The 26789-nt window shown below is 50.6% G+C and overlaps 1 protein-coding gene and 1 long non-coding RNA gene across 2 annotated transcripts in view; both read left to right on the plus strand.

Annotated features, from left to right (window-relative positions):
• LOC103815318 (uncharacterized) overlaps nucleotides 1–26789 on the plus strand; it is a 247591-nt gene that overhangs the window by 208065 nt on the left and 12737 nt on the right. The window contains exon 3 of the long non-coding RNA XR_007778251.1: nucleotides 3881–4156. This is a non-coding gene — a long non-coding RNA (uncharacterized LOC103815318). The remainder of the gene's footprint in view (nucleotides 1–3880; nucleotides 4157–26789) is intronic.
• Nucleotides 14229–15582, plus strand: SOX2 (SRY-box transcription factor 2). The gene has a single exon (XM_009089063.4). It carries the CDS (start codon nucleotides 14635–14637, stop codon nucleotides 15580–15582), a length of 948 nt encoding a protein of 315 aa, XP_009087311.1. The 5' UTR covers nucleotides 14229–14634.

Here is a 26789-nt window from a genome sequence, read left to right on the forward strand (position 1 = left end):
AGCTACCCATAGCAAAATTATTGCAAAAAGTGTTGAGGTAATAAATGAGCAGGCTCTTTCATAGCAACCATGAAAAAAAAAAAAAAAAAAGAAAGAAAAAAATAAAAGCTACACAGAAGAAAACTCTGCAGTTCTAGGAGGAGGCGCATATAAAGTTCTTCCATAGATTTCCGTGCAGCAAAAGGCCTGCCTGCCCTGCAAACCTGCTGCTCCTCGAGAGCCACTCTTGTGTGCTGGAGCCTCTTTGCTTTTGGTTCTCCCTTCATTTCCCTGAGGGCTGGGGGCAGCAGCCAGAAAATCCCAGCGGGGTGTCCCGAGTGTTCCGCTGAGGCTGCAGCGCGCTGCAAAGCGTGCCCAGCCCTGCCGGGTGTGCATCTCTGGAGCACGCACGGGCACCACACCCCGGCTACCACTCGCTGCTTTTTGGTTAAAAAAGCGTGAACATTGCTAAAGTGAAAGGAGAGGCTGAGAACTTCTGGAAATGGATTGGGAAGACCCTTCTCCCAGGAAAAGAGTCCCGGGGGACACGCGGGATGGGAGCGGCCGAGCGAGCGCTGTTCGGGGGCGCGGGGGATCCTCGCTCCCCACCCGCGTGGGCTCTGCCGCGGGGCTCGGCCCCCGGGCAGCCCGCCGGTATTAAACTTTAACCCTCTTGTCAGCGGTCCAGGATGCGAAAGAAGGGCTTGTCCCGTGTGGTGTGAACCTCAGCTCCTCCGGGGAAGATTAACCCGGGAGCCCCGGCGCGGGGAGCGCGGGCCGTGCGCGGCGGAGCCAGGCACAGGCTGGGGCTGAGCGGTGGCACTGCGGTCACGGCAGGGGCAGAAACATTGACTGGGGCGAGAAATACCAGCAACGCTACCTTCCCACTCTGCTTTAAAATAGCTTCAGTGTTTTATCCTGGGTTGGAGCTCCAAAATTCTGAAATTATTTTTATTTCTAGACACAGTGTTGGGTCATGCTCTCAACTCCTCTACGGGAGACCGTGTCTGGCAAACACCTTACTGGTCTGTTGGAATATGCAGCCTAGAGATACATCTATACATAGCAAATTTGGAGTTATCCGTTATTTTGTCTATGCACCTGGATGCAGGTGGTCTGGGTTTGGATGTTTTGTTTTGCTGGGGGTTATTTCCCCAAGCCTAAAATGAATTGTGAAAGTCAAAATCTAGGACGCTCATTTTCCCACCCGGTGGGATCAGTCTCGGCATAGAGACTTAAGGGTACCAATGTTCGTGTGAGAGCCCAGCCCTTCTCAGACCAAGGGCGAAAATGCGTGTTGATATGCGAATTTCTCTCAGAGATCATCTAGTATGCGGTTCACTTTTTTTACAGTTGTTTGTTTGTTTTTCTTTCCCTCCAGAAAGTCTTAGAAATTGCTGCAAAGCGTTATAAAGTTGTAGCTACCCGGTCCACACACGGGCGATTTCGTTTCTGGTTATCTGCAAAATTAGCTTTAAGCCAATTTCGTGCTTCAGGCTAAAGAGAGGGATTCGTATTTCCCTCCTAGGTGCGTGGCATTCCTGGAATCTCTTTGTCAGCTTGCCGTAGGATGCTGCTGTAATTTGCTTGGAAACTCTCTCCAAAATTTGTATACAGCGGTTAAGAGCGACATAAGATTTCTGAGCCATCGGGTTGTTCTCTCTGAAAAGAAAAAAAAAAATCATCTTTCATTGATAAGTCAGTATTAAACTATTCAGAACCTGGTTCCCATTTATGTCAAAGAACCACCGCAGGTTCAAAATATGCATTTCCTACTAATCTCTTTCCCTCCCTGCTCTAAGAAATAAAGTAGTCCTTCAGGAGAAGCGGTACTTTCTTGGAGAATCCTAGAAAAGTTCTTGCACGATTTCCTGAACTTTGACACGCTTGGCTCTTTTCTGCCACTTCCCCCTCCCGCCTCCTGAACATGAAAAGGCTACTGTAAAACGACGGGAGGTTGCCTGAGCTCTGCGGCTGGAGATGAGCTCTGCCACCCTCCATACGAGTCCCCTCTTGGCGTTAAGCCTGGCAAGCAGCGCTCCCCGGCCCCGGCAGCGCCGCCCCTTCGCGGAGGCGTGCGGAGCTGGCGGGGCCGCTCCGGCGGGGCAGCGGCCGCCCCGCAGAGGCTCCCCGCACCCTCCCCGCTCCGGCGGAGAGAGCTGGGGAGAAGATGTTTATCCTGAGATGCAAAATGGGTTGTTGAAAAACAAGCCATGTGCAAATAGTTTAATTTTCCGTTTTGATGGTTATCTTTGTCTCCCGAATTTCATCGGAGAGGCTTTAATTGGCGTGTGGGTAATAGTTCCTAAATAATCCCTTATTAGATGACTTCAGACGAGTTGCTAACCAATAACGTCTTAGTCCCAAAAGTGAAAGTAGAATTTGAAGGCTCAGGTCAGTTTTTGTCAAAGGGCTCATTTGAACATCTTTTAGTTTGCTGGAAAAGCTAATTAAAGAACGTTTGAAGGTTAAAGTCATTATTCCGTGCTGTTGTCGTGCTACAAGTGAGCCGAGTTTTGTGAAAACACAAAGGGCAGAAGTCACAGAGGTGGATTACTGTCAGTCCAGCCTACAGAGGCACAGAGAACTGTGGCATTAATTCCTATAGAAAGGTAGACAAACACAGTCACTGACTAACAACTTTCCCGCAGAGCCCTATTGTCTAAGCACTTTCTACCTCTTTGGGGCTCTCTTCGAGTCGCTACAGTCGTAATCAGATCCCAAACTAGGTAACGGGGCGACTTTCGGGCGCAGAATTCTTGTCCTGTGAAACTATTTCCACGACAAAAATCGCTGTGGGTCTTGGCGGCTCCCTCTAACATTTATTTCCCCCTTCAGCGGCACTAATTTATTCATTACTTGGCAGAAAGTTAGCAGCGCAGCAGAACTCTGCTGGAGCCCGCAGCACCCTCGCACCCGCCGCCGCCCGGCTGCAGCTGCCCGCGGCGCTCCGCGGCCCCGGCGGGGCAGGGCCGCGACCCCGCATGCGGGGAGGCTCCGCAGCCGCTCAGGAACTTTGCGGGAGGCGGCGCCGCCGCGCAAGAGCCGCGCTGTGCGGGAACTGCGCGCTGCGGAGGCTGTTGGAGCGCAGGGACAGGCGGCGCGCCCGCGGGCAGGAAAATCCCGTGGGCTAATCCCGGGGGCTGTCAGCAGCAGTTTGAGCCTTTGTGTGTGCGTGTGCGTGGACAGCAGATTGCAAAGCCGGGCACACAAAGATAGGCGCGCACGGGCACGGCCGGGGCTGCTCAGCCTCGCCTCCCCAGCGCCCGCTGCCTTCGCGCTGAGCCGCTTCGCCCCACTCGCTCTCAAAGTCTAGATTTTTAGGTCTGGGAACGACTGTAGATCTCCCCAAATTCAAAGAAACAGATGTTTGGACTGATTATGGATGGGGGGAGGGGAGGAGGGATCCCTGCAGCTGCAACTCAAAGAAATATATTGATAAAATATTTCAGTGGTAATAAATACGCAGAGATCAGCTCGACCTTGCGAGGTCTTTATTTTAATTTTTTTTCCCCATATACAAAAATCTTTATCAAACCTCTATTCTATGGCTTCAATAAACAGAACCCATTACCTCACGGCAGCTTTTGTTGGCCTGTATACAAGCGAGAACAAAATGGTTATTCAGGAGAACGCTTTCGATTTTTATTGTGTGTAGTATGCACAAAGAGCAGTGTTATTGTATTAAAAAGAACCATCTGTAGCAGAAACAATGGCATCAAATTATCTTTGAATACCCACTGCAAAAATATAAAGCTTTTTTATTATTCTTCTGCTGTACGGTGGGGGACAGAGAAGTGACTTTTTTGTTGTTGTGGGTGCATTCTTATAACACACACACAAAATCAGCCATTGGGAATTTTTTTTAAGCCATAAACGATTTTTTCCCCTCTTGTTCCAGGGACTGCAGTTAAGAGCTAGGGCTAGGACTTGGAGGATGTGTAGGCAAACGGAAAGAGAGCCGGGGGAAGAAAAACCGAAATGGATTCATTCTCTGTCCTGGATGGAGGAGGAGAGGAGAAGAGAAGGGGACGTGCGAGCTTCCTTCAACTGCCTCTGTCCGGTGAAAAGTGCTCAGACCCCCGGGGCTGCGCCGGACTCCGGAGTCCGCGCGGACTTTCGCGTTGAGCTGCCAATCAAACCGCTCACAGCCACCACCCTGCTCTGGCACCGACATGTAAGTAGCTGCAGCACAACTTTGACATTCACAGTTTTTCCCCCTCCTCCCCCGTGACCTTTAAAACGATCGGGAAATGTAGCTCCCACCTACGACCCGCCACTCTGAGCTCCACCGCGTTAAGCTCGGGGACTCGCGCACGGGTTTGGGCTAGGCTGAAATTGCGCGGCCGCGCATCGCGAGCGAAGCCCTGGGCAGAGGCGCTCCCGGTCCGCGGGCTGCCTCTGTGCTCTCTGCTCCTCTCCCGCGGAGAGCGCTCGGGCTGCAGCAGAGCCGGATCTCTCCCCCGCGGCCCCGGGGCGTTCCAGACGGGGCCGCTATTTTGGCGTTGCCCCGCGGGGCGAGCCGCGGAGAGGTGCGCAGCCCCCGGCAGCGCACCGCACCGGGCGGCAGGCGCTACGCCCCCGCGCCTCTCCCAGAGATGCTCCGCGGGTTCGCGGGCCGGGAGGCGCCCCGGGCCGGGCGCTCCGCGGGCGCGGCCGGGGCGGTGCGCGGGGCGCGGAGCGGCCGCCGGGCGGGGGCTCCCCGGGCGCGGCGCTCTCTGCCGCCCCCTGTGGGCGCTGCGCGGCCGCTCCTCCCGCGGCGCTGCCCGGCGGCTCCCGGCCCAATCCCGGCAAAGGGGGGCCGGCCCCGCGCTGCTCCCCGCACGCCCAAAGCGGGGCTACACCGCGGGCGGAGGCGGCACATCGCCGGCCCGGGCTCCGGCTGCTCGGGGTCCGCACCCGGGCAAGCCGATAATAAATCATCAATACCTTTAACTGCCCGCCGCTTGCTTCTGATGCACTCGGGGCTGGGAAAGGCCCGAATTTGACATGTTGGTTCATTATAATAGCATTTAAAGGGAAACTCTTTTTAGATACAGTTAGCAAAGTTGAGGTTGGATTTCCCCCTCTTCGCCCCCCCTCTCTTTTTTTTTTTTTTTTTTCCCTTGGTAAGAATTTGGTAGATAAAGGTTAATCTTGGGCTGAATGATAGAGCTGTGATTGACAAGAGAAAAGGTGTTGAGGGCAGGTCGAGCTGTCTTATTTACAGCCCACTGCTTGCTATAGAGCCTTTGTTAGGACTGGAAAGCTAATTTAGTGCTGATCAAAAGCACCACAGAGTTAAAGGACTGGTAATGACTGCTAATTTCATTTCAGCCTCATACATCCCCAACTGCTGTAATTAAAGACGTGCTATTTAAATACAGGTGAAGGGGTTTTGTATTAGGGGGAAAGTGGGTAGCCGGTTACAATTTTATTTATGGTTAATATGGTAAAATCCAACATTCGATTTATGAATTTAGCGATTTGCTTTTTTGCACTCTTCTGCTCCTGCAGAGCAGGGCTGGACGGCAGGGTCGGCCGTGCAGGGGCAGGGAGAGGACAGCGCGCCGCAAGTGATGGATGCGAGCCCCCAGCTAGCGTGGGGTTATCTTATTTTTAATTATTCCCATCAAACGGCAGTCAGGAAACATCAGGAGCTCAAGGGAGAGGGGAGATGGAGGGGCACGTGTCAGCTTTTAAGTGCCTCTGCGGAAGCTCGGGTCCTCATATTATTATTATTTTTAATTAAATTATTTTAGCACTCCACGGCTGGTTCGCTGGCTCTGAGACGATGTAATTTCACAACCGATGTAACAGTTTCTTTCTGGGAAACATCAAAAGATGAAAGCTCTACATTTCCGTAGTTGGTTAAAATTGACCAAAAAAAAAAAGTGGGGGAAAAAAAAAAGAAAGAAAAAGAATTTAGCCTTTAATCTCTTTTTATCCACGACGACTAAAGATCTGTACTCGACCCCGCTCGGCTCTGGGCTGCCCGGGCTCCCCGGGCTCCCCCCGTTCCCGCGGCCGCTCCGCGCGGGGGGCGGCGCCCCCTGTCGGCCGCGCTGGGGGTGCCCGTGGGGATTCCGCGGGACGGGCGCGCCCGCGGGAGAGCGGCGGCACCGGCGGCACCGGCACCGGGCGGGCGAGGAGCCAGCGCCTGGAACTGCCTGGGAGTCCCTGCAGGGGTAAAAGTGAGTGCGGTGAGGTAGGGACGGGCAAGGTGAGAAGAGAGCCCGGCACAGGAGCTACGGGCAGGGAAGCCACGTCCAGCTTGCGCCGTTTGCCCTCCGGAGATATGAACGTGGGTGGAAAAAACGTGAAGTGCCACCGACTTTTCTCTAAGCAGAGCTTTCCATAAGCCTGGGTCTTCCAGAAACGCTGATAAGTGATACTCTCCCACAGCCAGGCAGAGCAGGGGAGCTGCTGCGGGACCGCGCCGCCCCGGCGGGCGGCGGGACATCCCCGGCAGACCAACTTCTTTATTGGCAGCCTTGGGCACAAAAAGTCAGGATTAATTTTTCATCCAACTTCGGTGTTCCAGTGCTGTCAGTAAATGCCAGCCTTTCAGATGCTCGTGCTTGTGTTTTCCTCCCAACGCGTCTTAAAAAAGTCAGTGTTGACAGGTGTTGCTTGTAAGCAGCGTTGAACACTTCCTTTTCATTAAGGAAACATTTTCTCAAATGGCATATGTTTAAACCCGAAGCAATAAAGTCACCTCAATCCCCCTCAAAAAAAAAAAAAAAAAAAAAAAAAAAGAGCAAAATAAACACCCCCTCCCCAACTCCTGGAAAAGGAAGAAGCGTTATCTTAAGTGAATGCCTGGAGTGCGATTTTATTTCCTCACTGTGGAGATGACAGATTTAAAAGAAACCTGGTGATATAAAACGATTAGTCAAAATATGTGACGTGCTGCATTGCCACCAACTTTTTAGATGAATTCTCTGCTTATTTTATAGCATGCACGTAGCTCAGTGTAGTGCATTTAACGGTGGTATTTGCTAGATGTGGTAATACCCAGCACGGTTTATGCGTCTTGCGTGCAAAGAGAAAGACTAATGGAAACCAAATTATTTCTGTTAAATTGGGGTTATTTTGTATCTCCTGTTGACAGCCTGGATGAAAGTCATAACGCCGCAGTTTTTCTATTAAATGAACCCCATGGCTGTTGGTCTCACAATAAACTTTTCACTTTGGAAATTATATTCGGATAGGTTTTTATGAAATATTATTGTTTGTCGCGCTGAGCATACTTTCTCCATTCTTTCAGTTCGATCTCCGCTCGAGACTCCCTAATAAGGCAATTCTGTAGTAAGAGCGCCCAAAATAAAGACATGGCATTTTCTATAAATAATAGCAAGAGCCCTGCACAGATTTCCTGCACAACGGAATTCCCAGATTTCCTTTACTGTTTCTTTAGTTAGCATGCATTCGGTATACATAACTCCGAAATTAAGCAAAAATATACATCTGTATAGATCTGTCAAGGCAGTTATAAACAGAGGCATTATATGTCAATTACCACAGGAAACGGAAAAAATACAGAGCGCTTGTACACACGGTTTAACGTCAGGAGGCACTTTACAAAAATTTAGTGACTCCTGCCGAAAGGTGAATGATTAACCCGGTTCCAGGAGAGGGGTTGTTAGTGCTCCTCTCAGAAACAGCAGTTGTGAGGGGGCTGTAAAGGGGTCGTAAAGTCCCCCCTCCCTAGGGCAGGAGTTGGCACATAAAATCAAGGGTCCCGAGTGATCAGTTTAACCAAAATGCGGTTTTCCTGGGCTCGGTTCGTAACTCAGTTGCCGGGTTTTATTCTGCGGACGTTACTCGAGGGAGCAAATGCTGTAAATCTGGGATCGGGTCCCAGGCTTGGCAGGCAGCTGGCAGCAAGGGGGGGGGTCAGCTCTGTGCTCAGCTGGCAGCAAGGGTGGGGGGGACTAGCTCTGTGCTCGGTCTCGTTCATCTCCACTTGGAAGAAAAGTGCATTTTTAGTTTATTTATGTCTTTTGGAAGGAGCTGTTTCTGGATGTCGGCATTTCCCACATCTCTCTGTTGAGCGGTGGAAGGAGAGACTTGAAGAAACAAACCAGAAAAACAGCCACAAAGGCCAATATCGAACTTCACCTTTTCTTGCTTCCCCCTGAGCCCGTCCCTGGCACCTGCTGCCCTGAGCACCCGCAGCATCACCCCTTCTGTCCCAGCCCCTGGGCACCCCCTGGGCCTTTCCCCTCACATTCATCCGCTCCCGCCGGGAAGGCTCCCCCAGGGACAGGCGGGGTGTTCGGAGAAGCCCCGTTGTCCAATGATTTCCATGGAAAAAGGGCTGGGACACCCCGCCGACAGCACCCCGCACCCAAGCCCACGCAGTGCCGCAGATCGTTGTGCGCCTAAATCGCTTCTCCTGTCCCGCCTGTCGCACACACCTGCGGGGCCAGGGCTGCTGGGGACGGCGGAGAGCCCCACGGGCTCCCTTCTGCTCCTGGAGGAGCCCCAGGCCCCCTCGCCTCTCTCCGCTGCGCCCAGGCCTCCTCCGGCAAAGGCTCTTTCAGATCTTCGGATGGAGGACAGTGGATAGACACATGGGAAGTGTTGTTGTTATTATTTATAGCACCATCTCTCTGCCCCGATTAAGCGCCGTCTAAATATGAATTCACTGTATAGACAGCTAGTCTATAATTTGAATTAAAATCCTTCCAACGAGCCCGTCGCTGGAGAATTCTGAAATCACAAGCCTAAGTTGACACAATGAGCCCATGGTGTCAATAAACCATGGGCGAGATGGAGAGATTGTCACTCCAGACCATAACAGTTCTGAAAGTGTCATTACCGTCTGTCCTGTCAATGAGCTCCAAATTAAGGACTATGAGGAACAGCGAGATAAAAGTCACCGTCTTGGCTCCATTATGGGCGATCTTGTCAGTGATCTGAGAATCACTGGAAAGGGCTTTTTTTTTTTTTTTTTTTTTTTTTTTTTCCCTTTTTTTTTTTTTTAATGTACTTTTCAAACCATGCCTCGGGATGCCAGGGTTTGAGGTGCGTTGAGAGAAGCAACCTTGAAGCACCCCAGGCTGTGCCTGAGGCGTTCCCATTGAAACTGCCACAGCTTCTTTGGGAAACGGTGTGAATTCAATGGAAGAGCCGGAATAATTCCATCAAAACTGTGCAGGGGCCAAAGAGGACTCCATTTGATTTGGGCGACACGTGTGATCCCATGAACAGACACTTTTTTTGACCATTATTTTCTTAAGTCAACACAAAGATGGTGAAGGGGAAAGAGGGAAATAAAATAGAAGCCTCAACTTTAGGAAAAGACAATACATTTGAGATAGCCCCTTCCAGGCATTAAGACTTTCAGAGTATGTCCCCAGTCTCTCTCCTGCGAGCCTGAGAGAGTTAAGGGGACTTAATCAGGAACTGGAAACCTTCAATTCTGGATTTTGTGCTTTTGTGGGTTTAAGCAAAGCAGTTAGCGTTCTTCAGGAGGGGTTTTTTGTTTAATATACATGAGTTCATTCAACTACAATGGGAAAAGAAAACTCATTTGTTCTTATAAAACTAGGAAGGAAAGATAACTTTAAATAGACTGCCAAAAAGGATCCCGCTCGAGGGAGTTGCCTTCCTGCTAAGGAGCCAACATTCAACTGTAATTTCACCCCGTTACGTTGTACGGTAATTCCTAAGTTTATCCTCGCCACTGATCTTGATTTTCTGATTTATTTTAAAGATCACATAAGAAAAAGTACGGGCTTTACTTATATTTTCCTTTGGGAAAGAAATCCCGGGAGTGTGATTTTAGATGCAGAGCAAAAATCGCGGACAGTTTGAGGAAGATGTTAGATATTTATCGAAGAGTCATGGAAGCCTGTTTGGACAATCGGCTTCTCCTTTTATTGAGAAGCCTTTTGAAAGCGACTTCAAGAGGTGGTGTGAGCGATTCGGCTTTTCTGCTGCTTATTGTGTACATTAAACTCCCTCCAGGATCCGAGTTTTAATTTTTCTTTAAATTTTTCCTCTTGTGCACTGGAAAAAAAAAGGAGCTGCTTTTTTTAAATTTTTTGTTTGTTTGTTTCTCCCCACCTTTTTTTTTTTTCTCTCTTATTTTCTTTAACCTCTCGGCTATTTCGTTTTGCCGCCCCAGCCCCGCAGCACCGGCTCACGCGTGCGGTGGTCGCCGGGAGAGGAGGTGGCCGTGGGGCCTCTCCGGGGGCACAGCAGGACCCGCGGCGCGGGCGGCCCGGGCAGAGCCCCGCAGCCCCCTCTGCCCCCGGGCCCCGCAGCCCCCACAGCCCCCTCTGTCCCCGAGCCCTGCAGCCCCCACAGCCCCCTGGCCCCGCAGCCCCCTCTGCCCCCGGGCCCCGCAGCCCCACTCGGGCCCGGGCCGTGCGCTGCCCGCCCGGCCGCACGTGTGCTCGCCCCGCGCTTCCATTCGGGAGAACAGGGATGAAAGGGGAGGCCGGGAGCAGCGCGGGGCTCCCTCGGTATTCCCCGGCTTTCAAGGGTCCTTAGAGCCCTTGAATGAAATTATTGGGCGAAATGGGGTCTGGCGGGACCGGCCGCGGCTCGCCCCCTCCTTGGTTTGTACGTGTAATGCCACTTCTGAGAGCGACAATCGGGCTACTTGCTGGACAGGGAGGGACAAAAAGGAGATTAAACCGTTTTAAATAATAATAAAAAACATCCCAAACGCAAGCAGAGTGGATTACACTTGCCGCGGCGCCCCGGCTCCCCCCAGGTTCCCCGAAGAGCCGCCTTCGGGCCTCGCAGGCAGAGCGTCCCCGGCCTCAGCCCAGCTCGGCCCCGCCAAACTTCCCAAGTTCCCGGGAGTCCTTCGAGCGCCCGGAGGGTCTCCCCGGCTCTCCGTGTACCATCCTTCTTTGGCTGAGGACATCCTGCACCTGCAGCAGGTCGGGACCCTGCGGGGCTGGGGAAGACTCCCCCGGCCCCTGCCCCTGTCCTGAGCCCGCACCCACTCCGAATGTGGCCCTTACTCCAGGGCGTTTCAGACTTTATTTCCCCAAGTTTTCCTCGGGATACCACTGCAAACCCACCATGTGATGACTGAAATTCCCCAGAGACTGGGGTATAGTTAGTTCATTAAAACTTCCCTGACTAACTTGAGCGCTGGGCTGCTAAGAGTCTAATAGGGGCAAGAGGAAATTTATCTGTACATTTTCGTCTTTGCCTATTTTTTTAACGTAATGAAATTAAAACTTTTGGAGCTCACAGTTGACATTTTGCAGAAAATTGAGTTATCAAGGCAGTAATTATTTCACGGGGAGATAAAACTCTCATAGCCCTAACTGTCAAATAGGGGCCTTTTCAGATTTTAATTACAAAATAAAATTAGTCTGCTCTTCCTCGGAAGGGTTTGTGAGTGGCTAAACAGAGCTTTCCCCAATACTGGTGGTCGTCAAACTCTGCTAATTAGCAATGCTGAGAAATTCCAGTTAACAAGGACATTCTCTAAGTCTCTGCAGGTTCCCTGCCGTTCGCCTTCATTTCCATAAGAAGATTAAGAGTGGAGGGGAACACACTCAAATGCAGATGCAGAAAAGAAGCGTTTTTAACAAGCATCATAATAGTAAGATGCTTGGCTAGTTCTCACCTAATTACTGCAAGTTAAACCTCTATTTGCAGCTAAGGACAAAAAATGGAGCTGCAATCTCCCATCTCCACAAGTCTGCTTAATAGTTTGCTTTAGATTGGTTACTAGTAGGTTCAGGGAAAAAAATAATATAAAAATGTGTAAATTCTTTCCGATACAGTTAACACGATAGGTTGTATCCGTAGGGCTTTTAGAAAAATCGACGAGCATTAGAACAATAAATACATAAAATCCAAGTAGTTAACATTCATTTTCTTTTTAAGAGACTCATAACCTGGAAATAAGAGTGCGTGTGCCGCAGAGCCCATCACTGAGAACATTTGCAGACTATTTGTTTAATGTAAGCACTTTTCATTTCCATAAATTATACCAAAGGCAACGATTTTTTAAATCCACTCAGATTAAACCGTCCCTCTGCAGGCCTCCCTTCCCTGGCTGTATTCTTAGAGAGCAGTGGTGTTATTGTCATTAATACAGAAAATCAGGAACCATTTCATCTTTTTTTTTTTTCCTTTTTTTTTTTTTTTTTTTTTTAGCCAGCTTCCCGGTCTGCCTCTGCTTCCGCCCACCCGTGTGTGTATTCCCAACCATGCAAACCTCCATACCCAGAGGAAAGGCACAAAATGCCCCAAAAGAGCCATCGCCCTCACCTTCTTTCCTGTAATGCACTATTATGTATATATGCCAGTTTATTGCATCGATAATTAAAAGTGTTAATTAAAATAGAGCCGTAAATACTCCCGATAGCACAATTGTAAGGCATTTCCCATCCTTTATTCGTATGATAAATGCAATTAGGAAAGGACCAGGCCCCGAAAGGCTCTCAGTGAGCACAGGGCAGCCCACGATGCTTGGTCCTGCGTGGAGCTCTGGGCCGTGCACCCCACACACCTCCCGCAGCTAAAGCCAGTGCAAAAATAACCCCTTGCCTGCGCACCGCCAGCCCTCGCTTATCGGTTTAGCACAATGAGCAAGCACCTACACCGCCCACCCACCCCCTTAAAAAAAAAATTCAAAATAATTATCCCTAAAATTATTTTTTAACAACTTTATCAACTGGAGACCAAAGGGAGAACAATAAGACAGTTAACAGCCGCCATGCATTCACGAGTGTCTGGACAATCAGAATCGGGTTATACCCCACATCTCATAATTTGCACCTATGTTTCCACGGTTTAACCTATCACTTATGTAGGGGTTATATATACATTTTCGAATTAAACGCACTGGACCCGATAGGATTCATTTGCATATTCTACGTACAGAAAGAAAAAAATAGATGCGTCCCTGTTCGCCGGTCGGTCTTTATTATTTTTATTCTTTGTTTTTATTACTATTATTATTCCGCCGGGGTGTCATTTCCCGCTCCCTTCCCCCCGGCCCTCGCGCGGCTCCCGGAGGCGCCTCCCGCCCGGGGCGCGGCCGGGCCGGCAGGGGGCGCCGCAGCGCCGCGGCTGAGGCCGTCGGGGCGCCCCGCACTGCCCCGGCCCCCGCCCCGCGCCCCGGCCGCGCTCCGGCCCCTGCGGGTCCCCCGCCGCCCCGCACCCCCTCCGGCTCCACGCCGTGAGCGCCATGGTACAGAAAGGCGGAGCAACCCCGTCGAGGCAGGGGAGGCGCGGAGGAGAGCGGGGGAGCGCGGCCAGGGCGGCGAGCGGCTCCCCCCGCTCCCGCTCCGCGTCCTCTCTCCCCTCCTTCCTTTGTCGTCAAGTGCGGTTTTGCAACAAAGATCCCAACAAGAGAGTGGAAGTAAACTTAGCCGGGGCTTTGTGCAGCCCGTGTAGTGACAACAAGGGAAACAAAACTACGTATTTGTAGCGCCCGGCCGTCCCCCCAGCCCCGCGCTGCGCCCACCCGGCGCCGCCCGCAGCCCGCAATGGGCGCGGGGTGACGGTGCCGCCGGGCCCAGCGGCGGACGGAGCGCGGCCCAGACCTCTCCCCAGCACCTGCAGAGGGGTCCCGGCCCGCTTTGTGTTCGGCGGGGATGGCATGTGGGAAACCCGTGTTTGCACTGGACATCCCCCTCCTGCGAGGCCGGATGGCCGGGGGGAAGGGCTTGGTGCGCTGTGGCGCGGAGCAGGGCCCGGGGAATGGCCGGGAGATGGGCACAGCCTCTGCCCGGGCGGCGCGCTGCGGGCTCCGCTCCCCAGCGGCGGCGGCAGCAGCAGGGCCCGCCTGGGGCTCCGCCTCACGGCCTGGACGGGGCGAGCGAGGCACACGCAGGGCCCCGCGCAGCCGGGCGGCCCCTCTGTCCCGAGGGGCACCGGCACAGGGCTGGGGGAAGCCGTCCCCGCTCCGCTCCCCCCATGGCTTCTCCTAGCCCCAAGCCAACATCAACTTAAAGGAAAAAAAAAAAAAAAAAAAAAAAGAAGAAAGAAAAAAAACCACCACGTAGCAACAATGCTGTTTACCCACTTCCTCCAAAAGGCGTGTGTGACCTGTTGCTGGAAGGGGAGATACAAAGGCTCCCAGTGGCCGCCCGGGCCGCCCCCGGGCCCGCCTCCCCGCCGAGCCGTCCCGGCGCGCCCAGCCCCCGCCCCGTTTCATGCAAAACCAGGGGAAGAGACTTGTCCTCAGTGGCGGAGCCGCCGCGCGCTGATTGGCCGGAGCGAACGCATTTATTGCCTGACAAGCCCCCATCACATGGATGGTTGTCTATTAACTTGTTCAAAAAAGTATCAGGAGTTGTCAAGGCAGAGAGAGAGAGTGTGTGTGTTTGCAAAAGGGGGTAAAGTAGTTTGCTGGCTCTTTAAGACCGAGGTGGAGAGAGAGAGAGAGGGAGAGAGAGAGAGAGAGAGAGAGAGAGAGAGAGCGGCAGGCAGAGAAAAGGGAAAAAGGAGGAAGAAGTTTTTTAAAATCAAGACTCCGGCGGTAATAATAGTAGTTATTAGCATTATTAATCCATCAGCGAAGAAGAAGATCCTGATCTTGATCCAAGTGTGGTTTTGGGGAGTCCCCCTCCCCCCTTTCCTACCCCTCCCTAGGAAGAAAAAAAAAAAAAGTCCGGCTTGGGACTCCGCAGCGGCTGCTCCTCGTTTCTCTGCTCAAGGCTGGTTCCAGCAAAAGTAGTTTGAATGTACAACATGATGGAAACCGAGCTGAAACCTCCCGCCCCCCAGCAAACTTCGGGGGGAGGCACAGGCAACTCCAACTCGGCCGCCAACAACCAGAAGAACAGCCCGGACCGGGTCAAGCGCCCGATGAACGCGTTCATGGTGTGGTCCCGCGGGCAGCGGCGGAAAATGGCCCAGGAGAACCCGAAGATGCACAACTCCGAGATCAGCAAGCGGCTCGGGGCGGAGTGGAAACTTTTATCCGAGGCGGAAAAGAGACCCTTCATTGATGAAGCCAAGCGGCTCAGAGCTCTGCACATGAAGGAGCACCCGGATTATAAATACCGACCCCGGAGGAAAACCAAGACCCTCATGAAGAAGGATAAGTACACGTTGCCGGGGGGCTTACTGGCACCGGGCACCAATACCATGACGACTGGGGTAGGGGTTGGGGCCACCTTGGGAGCTGGGGTGAACCAGAGGATGGACAGTTACGCGCACATGAACGGCTGGACCAACGGAGGCTATGGGATGATGCAAGAGCAGCTCGGCTACCCGCAGCACCCTGGCTTGAACGCGCACAACGCGGCGCAGATGCAGCCCATGCACCGCTACGACGTGAGCGCCCTGCAGTACAACTCCATGACCAGCTCGCAGACTTACATGAACGGATCGCCTACCTACAGCATGTCCTACTCCCAGCAAGGGACCCCGGGCATGGCCCTGGGCTCCATGGGCTCGGTGGTCAAGACGGAATCCAGCTCCAGTCCCCCCGTAGTCACTTCCTCGTCTCATTCAAGGGCTCCTTGCCAAGCTGGGGACCTTCGGGACATGATCAGCATGTATCTACCAGGTGCTGAAGTACCAGAACCAGCTGCCCCAAGCAGACTTCATATGTCCCAACACTACCAGAGTGCACCTGTTCCTGGCACAGCCATTAATGGCACACTCCCTCTATCACATATGTAAGACAAAGGGGCCGGGGGGGTGGGAGGGGAGGGAAAGGAAAACTAAACAAAACAAACAACAAAAAAACTTTTATTAGAAATTCTGGACTTTTTTTTTTTTTTTTTGGACTATTTTTGTACAGAGAAAACTCCGGAAGGGGGGTGGGGGTGGGGTTTGGGGGGGGGGGGTGTCAGAAATTAAACCGACAAGGAACTTGTATAGATCTCGGAGGGGAAGCAACTACACAAAACTTTTAAAAAGTTCTAGTTAAAACGGTAGGAACTTTGCAGAAAGTTTGCAAAAGTCTTTACCAATAATATTTAGAGCTAGACTCAAAGAGCGAAGAGGAAGATGTTTTAATATTTGCAAGCAACTTTTGTACAGTATTTATCAAAAGACACATGGCAATCAGAATGTCCATTGGCAATATAGAGAGAAGAAAAAAAACAAGCTCGCGAATTTGCCAATTATTTTTAAAAATTAGAGTCTTCTTGGACCATTGTGGTTGTGGCAGCTGAATTTATAGCAGCTGCGAGAGGAGAGGAAATTATTTTATGGCATTTGGACATTTAAATTGTTTTAGAAATTGTACAAAAGATAAAAAAGGTAGGATGAGTACTTGCGAACCATGGGCTTGGTTTGCTGCATAAGGGCAAACGTTTAGATTGTACTAAATTTTTTTTCTTTTTCTTTTTTTTTTTTTTACTTCTTGTTAAAAAGCAAAAATTGCCATGCCATGCAGTTTCACACTCCGTTTGTTAATTTATAATAACTTTTTGTTTCCAGACTTCATCCTGTTCAAAGGAAAAAAAAAAAAAAAAAAGGAAAATTACCAACCTGAAATTACTGTGTTTGAAATATTTTCTTATGGTTTGTAATATTTCTGTAAATTTATTGTGATGATATTTTAAGTTCTTTTTTTTTTTTTTCTCCTCATTTTCCGTAGTTGTATTTTAAAGATTCGGCTCTGTATTATTTGAAATCAGTCTGCCGACAGTCCATGTATATATTTGAACTAATACCATCCTTATAACAGGTACATATTCAAGTTAAGTTTTTACTCCATTATGCACAGTTTGAGATAAATAAATTTTTGACATATGGACACTGAAGTTCCGCTTGAGTCTTGGATTTATTTTTGTAACGCAAGATGTTTTTTGAATAATTCATGCCGTAGAAGGTATCATCGTAGCCAACCGAATACGATAAATAATGCAGTAAGATATAACTAAATATATATAACTCATGAATATTTTTATAGGTATATATGTAGAGAGAGAAAGTACGGTAGCTTTAATGGAATAAATGCCTGTGCCTCCTTCTGGGGGGGACGGGAACGCGGAGTGAGAGGCTGCTTCCCAGCTCCCTCCCTTCCCTCCCGAGGACGCGGGGTGCTCCGGGCTCCGGGGGTTCTGTCGCCGCTGCCTTCGGCCACTTGTTGCCCGCGGTGGGGCCGAGCTGGAGCTGGCGGGGCCGGCGGCAGCGGCGGGCGGGCCGCGGGCACTGCCGCGGCCTCCCGGCTCCCACAGGCGGATAATGCACTTCTCTCTTTTCCCTTTCCCAACCGTGCCTCCTTCCGCTGGGCAGGCAGGAGGGGAGCCGGCTTCCCACGGCCGGGAACCCGAGCGCGACCGGCCTGGCCGGGCTCAGCCCTCCCCGCTCCCTTTGTCCGCCGCTTCCCAAACTTTCCTCTCCTGGCTCCTTGGCCGCGCAGGAGGAGGTGAGAGGTGGGGGCGGGCGTAGGGTTGGCCGGGCAGAGGTAAGAAACAACAAAAACCGAACAAACAAACAAAAACAGTCGAATGCCAGAGACTTTCACGTTTTATCACAGCTCTTTCTTGAATCCTATTTCTTAAATTGCCAGCGCGGTGTAGCCCCGTTTCGGACACTCTCTGCAGCCGGTCACAGCCCCAAAGAGAAGCGGTGGCGCCCGCCATATAGAAGGAGAGATCCACCGTCCGTGCCAGGTAGAGTTTTACTTTGTACAGTCGTACCCTCAGTTGCCTAGGACGGGGCTCCGCGCCGCTCCGCGCTGGCGGCCCCGGCCGGCGCCAGGCCCCGCGGCCCAGGCAGGGCAGGGGGCGATGGGCAGCGCAGCCGGGCAGTCCCTGCGGCAGCCCCAGCAGGTACCTGGTGCTGCTAACGCGGCTTCCCTTATGGGAAACGCGAGAGAGGGTGATGTAAATAATAATAATAATAATAATAATAATAATAATAATAATAATAATAATAATAATAATAATAATAATAATAATAATAATGGAAAAGGTACGAATTTTGGGATTTGAAGTACTGTGATTGCAAACTGGTCCTGTGTTCTGCTAATGGCATCTGGTACGTGGCAAGGAAAGCATGTGATGTTTGGCTTAGGCAAGGCACAAAGTGGGCACACAAACGGGGCAAGCAAGCACTGCTGAGCTTTTCTCTCCAGTATTTCTTGTCAGCCACTGGATTGTGCATTAGGTCCGGGGAAGAAGGCTGGGTAAAATGCACACACGCGCACACAAAATTACCTGACTGTTTGTGGCTTTTATTTGGTATTGCTATTTCCTAAGCTCTGTTCTGGCCTCCATCCTTGAAGCCTGGTGTCCAGATGAAAACTAGCATTGCCAGACTAGGAGACATGGAGGTTTGCTCACTGCCTGGTTTTATAGTTTAGCTCCCTTTGTCTCTTTCATTTCTGCATCATCGCGATACTTGGGCAGGACAACAATTTTTGCAGGTTCTCAACCTTTTCTGTGTCTTTTACACTACGTAAAACATTCTTTTTCAGAGCTGTGAGCGTTTGCAATGCATTTGGGGATTATTCACGTGGTAACGAGCCCACATCCCCGCTCCCGCTTGCCTCGCTGAGAAAAGAGAACCAGGAATAAAAGCCCAATCGATATCACGATTCCATTTTTAAAAGCGAATCTTAGCCAATTAACAGCAATAAAACCTGGCCCCTTTTTGAAGTGCTAACTAAAATATTCGAGGGGGGTATTTGGAAATGTTGGTCCTTTTACAATTCGCATAGAGAAGGCGAGCTAATACCCCTGAACAAAAGGAACTAAACCACATATTCAGGCTTAGTGAATTCAGCAACTTTTTATAAGGGCAATTTGTTTAAGCTTAGATTTCGGAGTACAATTTGGAATATATGTGGTTGAAACCTGATATCCCTTGGACAGATTCCTTACATCCATCCATCCATCCATCCATCCATCCATCCATCCATCCATCCATCCATCCATCCATCCATCCATCCATCCATCCATCCATCCATCCATTTATCCATTTAGGGAGGATAACCCAAAGCATTTTACATGTACAGCTGAACAGTTTTATTTTTAAAGTGCTACTTAGAGGAACGCCATTGTCCACTGCTCATTTTAAATTCAACACATTCAATAACACCATTTACACCTAAGCCATTATCCTGAGCTTTCGTTTATGGCAGCTGAAATGTGTAGCAGAGCTCGTGGGTATGTTTTTATTTTGGTTATTGAAGACATTTGGGGCTCTCCGTGGTTTCCCTCTCGCGAATTGTTGTGTATTTTACAGCCAGAATGATGCTCGGCCCAAGAGCACCAGTGTAATGTTTCCCTAACCTTCTACACAGCCGAAGTGAACCCAAGGATAAGATTATAGTTTCCCCTGTGATTTTTTACGGCTTTTTAAGTACTGGGGTGTTAAAATATTTTGCGGAACTGGAGAGGTAGATTAGCAGGGTTTCTTGCCAAAGCTGGGAAGCTGGTATTACAGACTGTCCCAGGGGGAAATCGCTCACATTAACCACTAAATGAATATTTGACAAGGGCTCATTCGGGGGTATTATTACTACAAACGGGTCCCTACTGGACTTTCCAAGGGTCAAAGAGCAATGGTTCAATTAATTATTTAGACTGTTAGTAGATTTGGTTGTAATAGCTGTACTTATTTCTGCAACCGACAGCTTCTTGCGGTGGGGGATCTGGGGAGAGGCTCTGCCTCACAGCCCCGTCTCCAGCGCGTGGCTCTCGTTTGCCGACACACATTTCTTGGCCGAAACCACGTTTTGATTCCTTGAGATACCCACTGGTGCCGGGTGGGACATCAGGGGTGACGGTGATCCCCACAGCAGAGTGTTTTCTCTCAGTATTAATTCCTCCTCGTCCCCAACGGGCAGCAGAGCTGGATATCTGCCTCCGAATGGGAGGTAGATAGCCCAGCAATTTAAGTAGTATATAATGTAAGTCCCACTGAAAGAAAGAGGCCCATTACTGATAGGTGTGATTAGATACACTTCAGTCATTTAAATCCTGATCTAACTCAAATACTAAAATGTAAAACCTGCTTCGGTGGTTGTGAGATTTCCGAGGATATATGAAAATGCTGACATTCTGATAGCAGAAGAGCTTCGTCTTTGCTTTTTTTAACGCCAGTCAGCCTCGCCTGACACTGTCGTTTCAACATTTTTCTTGGTGAGGAGAGGAGAGAGAAGGGAGGATTATTTTGTTTAATTTCTACAACAAACATGTCCGTAGTAGTAGATATTAAAAAAAAAAAGGCAAAAAACCCCAAAATAACGTTGGGAGTGTGCGATTAGGTGACAATGTATGTTGAATGAATAAGAGATAAGCTGCAAGGGGGGAGAGGGAAGCAGTAATTACAAACCCAATTCATTCAGCTTTTCAGGACTTTTGTTGTGGGAGCTCCATTGACGGGCTTCGAGCTGCCAGTTTTCTCACATTAAAAAGAACTGATCAGCGCCTCAGGGGGACAAGCAACACCGCTTAACTGCATAGTGATGGGGTCCTCATTTAGAGCCATTACAACAAGAAAATTAAACAGAGCCTTTGTGTGCACCAGGTTTACTTTTCAATTGCTGACAGTTTATAGCTAACTGCTCAGAGATTTAAGTTTGATTGCGGTTTGATCGCCTGCTAGTTAGCACCGCCGCTATTCCAGTTTTGGTAATTAAAACCAGTTTTTCTGACGATGGCACGGGGAATTGCGAGAGTTTGGTACTATTTTGCTTTTGAGGAATCAATTCACTTGGCGAGGACGTACCGCGCTACAGTGAGTGTCGGGGCTGGTTGATTCGCGAATTGGAAAGGAAAGGAGCCCGGGGTGGAATGGAAATTCCCGGAGCTGCGCGTTTGGCTGTGCCAGAGCGGGAGAGCGAGCTCCGTCCTGCGGGCCGGCCCTGCCCGGGCACCGCGGCCTCTCAGGGCTCGGCGGAGCCTCTGCGCCGGCAGGTGCGGGCGGGCGGAGCGGCGAGGAGGAACAAAGCGAAACCCCGAACCTCGCAGCACGGTTTTGGAGCTTTGCTTTGGAGTTCGCAGAGGGTTTGCTGTGGCTCGGCCGTGTGTGAGAGTGCGTGTGTGAGTGTGCCTGTGTGTGCCTGCGTGTGCGTGTGTTTGTATCCGTGTGCGCCTGTGCGTACAGAGGGAGGGGGCGCGCCGAAACAAGCTGCAATTTTTCATTACAATTTAGCAATGTTGGAGGAGAGCCCTGGCGGCCCTTCCCGAGCAGTGTGCTGCGGGTTCGGGCCCGGTTGTCCCGCAGGAGAGGCCCGGGCCGCTGCAGCCCTGCCGGCAGGAGCGGGGGGAAGCCCGGGGGCGGGGGGTCCTCGCTGCGAGCGCCGCGGGGAACGGAGCAGGGCCGGGCCAGAGAAGTTTCTGCAGGAGTTTGTCCCTGGCTCATCCGCTGGCGCAGCGTGCTGCCTCGCAGGACCTCTGCCGTGCGGGCGACAGCTTGTGCAGAGTGGCTTTATGTTTTGAGGTTTTTTTGTTTCGGTGTTTTTTTTTAAATTTGTCCCTTTTAAATTTAATTCTTTTAGGATTTCTCTGTGTTTTGTTTGTGTTTTGCGCCCGTCCCTACCTGTTCCCCCGACCCCCTGATAAAAGCGCCTCTCCCTCCCTCCTTCCCTCCAAATGTGTTTCAGACTCAAGTCACCGAGCGGTCATTCCAAGGCAGTTGCCTTCTTCAGAGGAGCGAGGCGGCCGCAGCTCTGGAGGGTCCCTGAGGGTCACCCTAACGGACGGGGAACTGCCAGGCCGCTTCCGTGGGGTCCGGCCGAGCTCGGTGGGGCCAAAGAGGCCATGCCGCCGGTTCCTACGAGCTCTGGGTGCAGTGGGACGTCGCAGGAGAGGTGTCAGCCCCGGGGCACGGAGCTGGGCTGTCTGCCGTCTCCCCACAGCGCGTCCCACTGTCCCGAGTCCAGCTACTCCGGGATGTGCCTCCCGCTCCCGGACAGGCGGCCGCTGCCCCAGGGAACGGGAGGGGAGGCCCGGCCCCCCGCGGGCTCTCCCGCCCTGGGTCCTCGGTGACCCCATCATCTCCGCAGCAGTTAGGGCTGATGACGTAATGTGGGCGCCTTTTTTTTTTTTTTTTTCCTCCAGAAAATCGTGATTAACGGCAGGGGATGGGGATGGGGAGGGGTAGGGGGAAAATCCCACCGGGTGCTGGAAAGACACGGGCCTCTCCAGAGGCTTTCCCGCGGGAAGGCTCTGCAGGGGTGTCTTGGCACAGCAGCTCACAGTCGCTCACGCACACTCACAACTCACACGCTTTCCAAGCTGAGGGCTTGATCCTGCAACCCGCCTCCCATCCTGCGGGAAGCTCCCAGCGCTGGGGCGGCCGGTCCGGGCCGGCCGACCTTACTCGGGCGAGTAGGGACGCGCAGGGCCGGAGGCGGCTCCTTTAGAACCAATTCTCGCAGCGCTCCGCAGGGCGGCCGGGCCGGGCTCCGGGAGCGGGGCTGGGGCTCATCCCCGCGCTGCCCCGGGCTCCGCTGCCCCGGGAGAAGCTCTCCAACGTGTCCTTCTGGCATCGCTGGGAATGATGGTTCCTTTAAGCTCTTACAAATTGCAGAAGTAGAGGAAGACAGAGAAATAATTAATGTATTAAAACAAGCAGCGAATTCCTCAGGAGGCACCTTATCAACTCCAGCCACACTGGCTTCATCCCTCCTCGTATGCTAATACCCCGTGACGTCATTGGCGCCAGATTGAATGTGAATCAGTTATGAAATTATTAGTTTTAGCTTAAAAAGCAATCTGGCTCTCCCGTGAGTGGGCTTTACGTTGCTGCGGGTTCTCGCTCCGTGTCCTCCCCGTGTTATGCACACACAGTAGTTGCGACTTTCCTGTCGCAATGAATCAATATTTCCAAAGCACACATCCTAACAGGGGGTGATTTAAAGAAACCCATAGATTAATTTGGTCCCGTTTCTGAGTCGGCTGTGTCTTCCTTATCGATACACACTTTACACCCGAAAGCAGACAGTCGGATTTCCTCCTACTCTTCAGGTAGGCAAGAGCTCCTTGTGATTTATTTCTGTTAAGATCCCACAGAGGGGGTGTTATTCTTTGCCAGCGTCTGCGAAAAAAAATACTCAGGAGTTTGCTTTTGCTTTTGCTTGTGATGGAGGAAAATGGGCCAGAAAAAGGGGAAATACAGATATTGTTTTGTTGTTTCAAATAGAAATATTTTTATTTAGAATTTTGAAAAGGACAGCATCCCAGTGGTGGAGGGCCAAGGGATCTGAGCGGGGAACAATGGGAATTAACACCATTTCAATCGCTGAGGCCACTCTAATTAGATGTCTGGGTCCGGCGAGATCAAATACCTGAATCTAAACCCCTCGGCTCGGTTTCTTTCGCTTGCAAATGCTTCTGAAAAACGGTTCTTCAAGAAACCAAGCTACCCCCAAATTCCCCGGAGTCCCTTTCGAGAAGTTTGGCCGATAACAACTTTCTCCATGGGTTAGGGGGGGGCGGCGCGTCCCCTCCCCGCAGTGGCCGCCGGCCCTGCCGCTCCTGGCTCGGCACCCCCGGTGACACCCCCGCACCCCGCTCCCCCCGCAGCTACTGCAGGATACTTCGGGCTCCTCGGCCCTTGCTTTCCCCTGGTCTCTGGAGAGTTGCTCTGCTCCCATGAATTATGAATAAACTCTCTCCTGGGGAGCCCCGGCATGGGCCCATCTCCACTCCCGGGGCTGCGGAGCCCCGGCGAGGCAGGGGAGTGGCACTGGCCCCAGCTCCCACTTCCAGCAGCCCCCCTAAGCAGGGAAAGAAAGAAGGAAAGAGAAAAAAAGAGAGAGAGAAAAAAAAGAGAGAGAGAGAGGAAAGAAAGAAAGAAAGAAAGAAAGAACGAAAGAAAGAAAGAAAGAAAGAAAGAAAGAAAGAAAGAAAGAAAGAAAGAACAGAAAGACAAGAAAGAAAGAAAGAAAGAAGAAAGAAAGAAAGAAAGAAAGAAAAGTTGTAACTGGCTGAGGAGTTTTCTGACTAATGAAATCCAAAATGAGCGGCGAATATAAAGTATTGTAAGATTTCTTCCCTGCACCCCAGGCACTGATTGGCAATACTTTTTTTTTTTTTTTTTTTTTTTGTGCGTTGGTTTGAAAAGCAGGAAGAAATGTAATGAATTGAGTGCTGTCAGAGATGTCTTCTCTGTTGATGTGGTGAATGGCAGTAGCTCCCTGATCCAGTGCAGGTGCAGTAGAGCTGGGGAATAAAAGAGGGGGGCTCTCTGTTCAGTGGAAAAAGCACATTCCCTACAATAGACCACACACTGCCAGCCAGCACGGCATCAGCTCACACTCTCAGACTTTTTTTCGCCTCTTTCTACAGTCCTGAGCTCACAAAATGGCTATACATTAGCACTAGTTAGGGTTTGCTTTTAATGAACAGTTGTGACTCCTTTTGACCAACATTTAAATCTGCTGTGCTCTCTCTGAAGACAGGTCTGTTTTGATCACAGGTTTTAAAAAATGGCCCGTTTCCTAACAAGGCGGCTTATTCAGGGCCATCAGTTGCATTCGATTGCAAGGAAAAAAAAAAGGCTCTCGATTAATAAAACGCATTTCCCAAGTGCTTCTAACGGGGAAAGTTTTTTGCTTTTTTTTTTTTTTAATATATAATAAAGTGTTGTGGGGTGGAGGAGAGACACTGTTTTTAAAAGGATGAGATGGTCTAATCCTATACAGGAACGCATTTTAATCCTGTTTAGAGATAACCTGTCTCCTTTTGGTTTAATGTATTATCCTTATACATGGATACAAACTTTGCGCTCTTATTAATTCAGTCCAGATTGTTTTATTGGCTTATTTCCATAATATATTTTTAAACTTTTTTTTACGCTCTCGATGATGTGCTCAGAGTAAGCTAGGTTACACTTGGTTACACAAGTTTTATTCGAAATTATTTCCAGGGCGAGGGCTCACTCCTCAGCCTAGAGGAGTGATTGATTCTGTCCCTCTCCGCCTCGATTTGATGTGCCTCGTCCTATCGCGGCCAAGCCAATGAGCCGGGATTTTCATGGCATCCCGGAGCAGCCCTTGCTGATTTCTCTTGCACCTAACCTGCAAGAAGTAGATTAAGCTCTTTTGGATATACTTGCTGATGCATTGCGCTGAGGAAAATTGCTCGGCGTTTGCTTATAGAAACCCGCGTTACTGTGAATGTTCTTTTTTTCCCCTAATCGTGGTAACAAATAGCATCAGCTCCTGGAACAGTTTGGCAAAGCCATTCTTGCCTGAGTAGTGCTAAACGGGAGAAGCTGACAGCTACCCGGTTATTACCTGAGCTCCGAGGAACCCCCACCCCCAGCCGATAACAAAACGTGTTGGCAATAAATGACATTAGAGCCACCAGCCAGGTGCCGCTGGACGCTCGGAGCACGTTTCCAGGGGGCAGATCCCGTCATCCCGCGCACAAAGAATGGACCTTGTCCAAATAGGAGACAAGAGATCGATGCTGCTGTATCGTTTCATCATATCATATCATATCGTATCGTATCACATCGATAATCCTGTATGAAAAACGTCTCGTTTACACTTTGTTCGGGACGTTTCAAACGCGCCGGAGCATCATCACCTGACAGCGCCTTTTTTACTGCCAACAAGTTGCAGGTCCTCAGCCCCAGCCTTGGCCCCGCGGCGGCTCAAACACAAACTCAGGGGAGTTTTTCCGGGGGTGACGGTGACTGTCGGGGGCTCGGGGAGGCAAGGGGCTGCGCTGCTCCCCGCGCCACCGGACAGCCTTTGTGTCCTCCTGCTGCACACACCCATAATTAATCCTCCTTCTTACCGCTTACATCCCGGACCCAAGGGGCAACTCAAACCTATTTAGATCGCCTTGGTTGGTTGCACAAATTTAAGTGGCAAATGAGTTATAAACCTAATAACTGCTTTAATAAAAATAATTATTTGATTATGGCGGAGGAAATTTGCTGGAGTGCAGGGATGTGGCTGGGTTTGCGTTTTGGTGGGAGTGAGGTTCGTCTTTGCTTGGAACTCAGACGCCTTTAGAAAGCGTTAGTCTGAAAAAAAAAATCCCAAACTCAAAACAAAATGAAAAACAAACATAAAGGACCCCAAAATCCAAATCCTAAAAGATTTTACATTAAAAAATCGCCCTAGTTCTCGGAGTACCGTGAAACATTTTCTGTGATATTCGAAAGAAGAATTACTTTGTAAACAGAAAAATCAATATGAGATTTGGGTGGCTTTGAATTGATTGAAAACAGTCAACACTGAGGACCATTAATCACAAACGCTGGTACCTCTTTCGCTTTTTCCTCCGTTAAGGATGAAGTTTCTGAGCCTCTTTCAAGTGTATTTATGCTTCTGGTTTTACAAGAAAAAGTGAGGATGCAACAAGACCAGTCGCGTTGTCCTCTCTATACTTTTAACGCTAGCATATTGTTTGATTACTAATTCGAGTTAATATGATCTTTATGGCAACATAACAGTGGATAATTGGCCCTTTTTCTGAACAACAATGTAAATCACAATCGCTTTATTATTTAATAACGTCAAACGCTTCGTTGGATTGGCCCCGACAGAGAAGACCTTTTCTTTCTAGGCAGTGTTGTTGAGAAAGAACAATGCAGATCTAATTGTGGAGATTTCAGAAGTTGGCTCCTGTAAATGAACAGCTTAGATATGGAAGTTCCAGCAGATGTCTGCACTTTTCCCTGTGACAAACCTTGTAACCCCCCTTCCTCCCCCTCTGCCCCGTCCTCCCCCCTCCCCGACTTATTGAAGATTTTTTGTTCTCACATCCTAGCAACAACCTAAATCTTCCAGTCGCGAATACACCCCTTTCCCCTCGTTGCTATCCAGCCCTCAGATGGCCGCCTTAAGCGTACACACCAAATTAGCGCTTGGCCCAAGGCGCGCTCGCCCCTCGCTCGCCCCGGGCCCCCCCATCAGCTGAGGCCCGGGGGGTGTCGGGCCGGCGGGGGCAGCCGGGGGGCTT

This window comes from Serinus canaria, chromosome 9 (assembly GCF_022539315.1).
Source record: "Serinus canaria isolate serCan28SL12 chromosome 9, serCan2020, whole genome shotgun sequence".
In the NCBI taxonomy this organism is placed as follows: Eukaryota; Metazoa; Chordata; class Aves; order Passeriformes; family Fringillidae; genus Serinus; species Serinus canaria.

Excerpts from the sequence above, each read along its gene's own strand:
- SOX2 (XM_009089063.4), top strand. The coding sequence starts at position 14,635 with ATGTACAACATGATGGAAACCGAGCTGAAACCTCCCGCCCCCCAGCAA.